Source organism: Aotus nancymaae, unplaced genomic scaffold (assembly GCF_030222135.1).
Source record: "Aotus nancymaae isolate 86718 unplaced genomic scaffold, 86718_ANA_hifiasm-v0.15.2.pri h1tg000025l, whole genome shotgun sequence".
Classification (NCBI taxonomy): Eukaryota; Metazoa; Chordata; class Mammalia; order Primates; family Aotidae; genus Aotus; species Aotus nancymaae.
This window is the reverse complement of record NW_026988438.1, coordinates 38890588-38891983: the sequence shown is the minus strand read 5'-3', so window position 1 is coordinate 38891983 and position 1396 is coordinate 38890588. Positions and strand designations below refer to the sequence as shown.

The 1396-nt window shown below is 49.9% G+C and overlaps 1 protein-coding gene across 1 annotated transcript; it reads left to right on the top strand.

Moving 5' to 3' along the window:
- LOC105713917 (thymidylate kinase-like) lies at positions 1 to 804 on the top strand. The gene has a single exon (XM_064380323.1). It carries the CDS (start codon positions 1 to 3, stop codon positions 775 to 777), a length of 777 nt encoding a protein of 258 aa, XP_064236393.1. The 3' UTR covers positions 778 to 804.
- The last annotated feature ends 592 nt before the right edge of the window (positions 805 to 1396 follow it).

Here is a 1396-nt window from a genome sequence, read left to right as displayed (position 1 = left end):
ATGAGGTCAAAGTTTAGCATCTTCTCAGTGTGCCTTGCAAATAAATGGGCACAATGTTCAAGGTTATGCTTTTCACATTTAAAAAGAATACCTCTTGGGGGCGGCGGGTGGCTTGGAGACGCGGGCGGCGGGCGACGATGGCGGCCCGGGCGCGGGGCTCTCATAGTGCTGGAGGGCATGGACTGCCCGAGGAAGAGCACGCAGAGCCGCAAGCTGGTGGATGTGCTGTGCGCCCTGGGCCACCGCGCCGAGCTGCTCTGCTTCCCGGAAAGATCAACTGAAACTGGCAAACTTCTGAGTTCCTACTTGGAAAAGAAAAGTGATTTGGAGGATCACTCGGTGCACCTGCTTTTTTCTGCAAATCACTGGGAACAAGTGCCATTAATTAAGGAAAAGTTCAGCCAGGGTGTGACCCTCGTCATGGACAGATACGCATTTTCTGGTGTGGCCTTCTCGGGTGCCAAGGAGAATTTTTCCCTAGATTGGTGTAAGCACCCAGACATGGGCCTTCCCAAACCCGACCTGGTCCTGTTCCTCCAGTTACAGTTGGTGGATGCTGCCAAGCGGAGCGCGTTTGGCCATGAGTGCTATGAGAATGGGGCTTTCCAGGAGCGTGCGCTGCAGTGTTTCCACCAGCTCATGAGAGACACGACCGTGAACTGGAAGATGGTGGATGCTTCCAAAAGCATTGAAGCTGTCCATGAGGACATCCTTGTGCTCTCTGAGGACGCCATCCGCACTGCCACAGAGAAGCCGCTGGGGGAGCTGTGGAAGTGACCCCAGGCTGCCCACTGGACGCCTCGCCCTGCAGTCCCTCATGAGGTGGGAGACCTGTGGAAGGCCCGCGTCCCCAGCGGTGCCCACACTCCACGACTTTAGCTCTTTCCTGGCAGCGGAGATATGCAGGCTGCCTCTCCTGCCCTGGAGTTGGGGTGCACCGGGGACCCCTGTGGTGGGGACCTTGGCGGTGTGGACACGAGCAGAGCGACGGAGCAGTCTCCTGCCCTCTCCTTTGTCCTGATGATACTGTTGTATTTTCTTACTGATGTTCAGTGGTAACTCTGAGCAATTTCACTGCTATCATTGTAAATAGCAATCAGTTGGAATTCTCTGTGAAATGTCTTCCAGACACTAGTAAAAATTGACCTAAAAAAAATAAACAAAATAAAAATAAAAACAATACCTCTTGAAAGGAAATGATAGATAAGATAATAGCATTTCTTTATGACATGGCATAGTCAATAAAACACATTTATATGGTTTTAAAATCTTGTTCAAGTGCTAAATCTTTGAAATGCGTTCAATATTTTGACTTCATGCCTGAAATACCTTAAGTTTAATATTTAAGATTTCACAGTTTCTCAGGAAAAACCAAAGTACAGTTCTGTGGTTACAG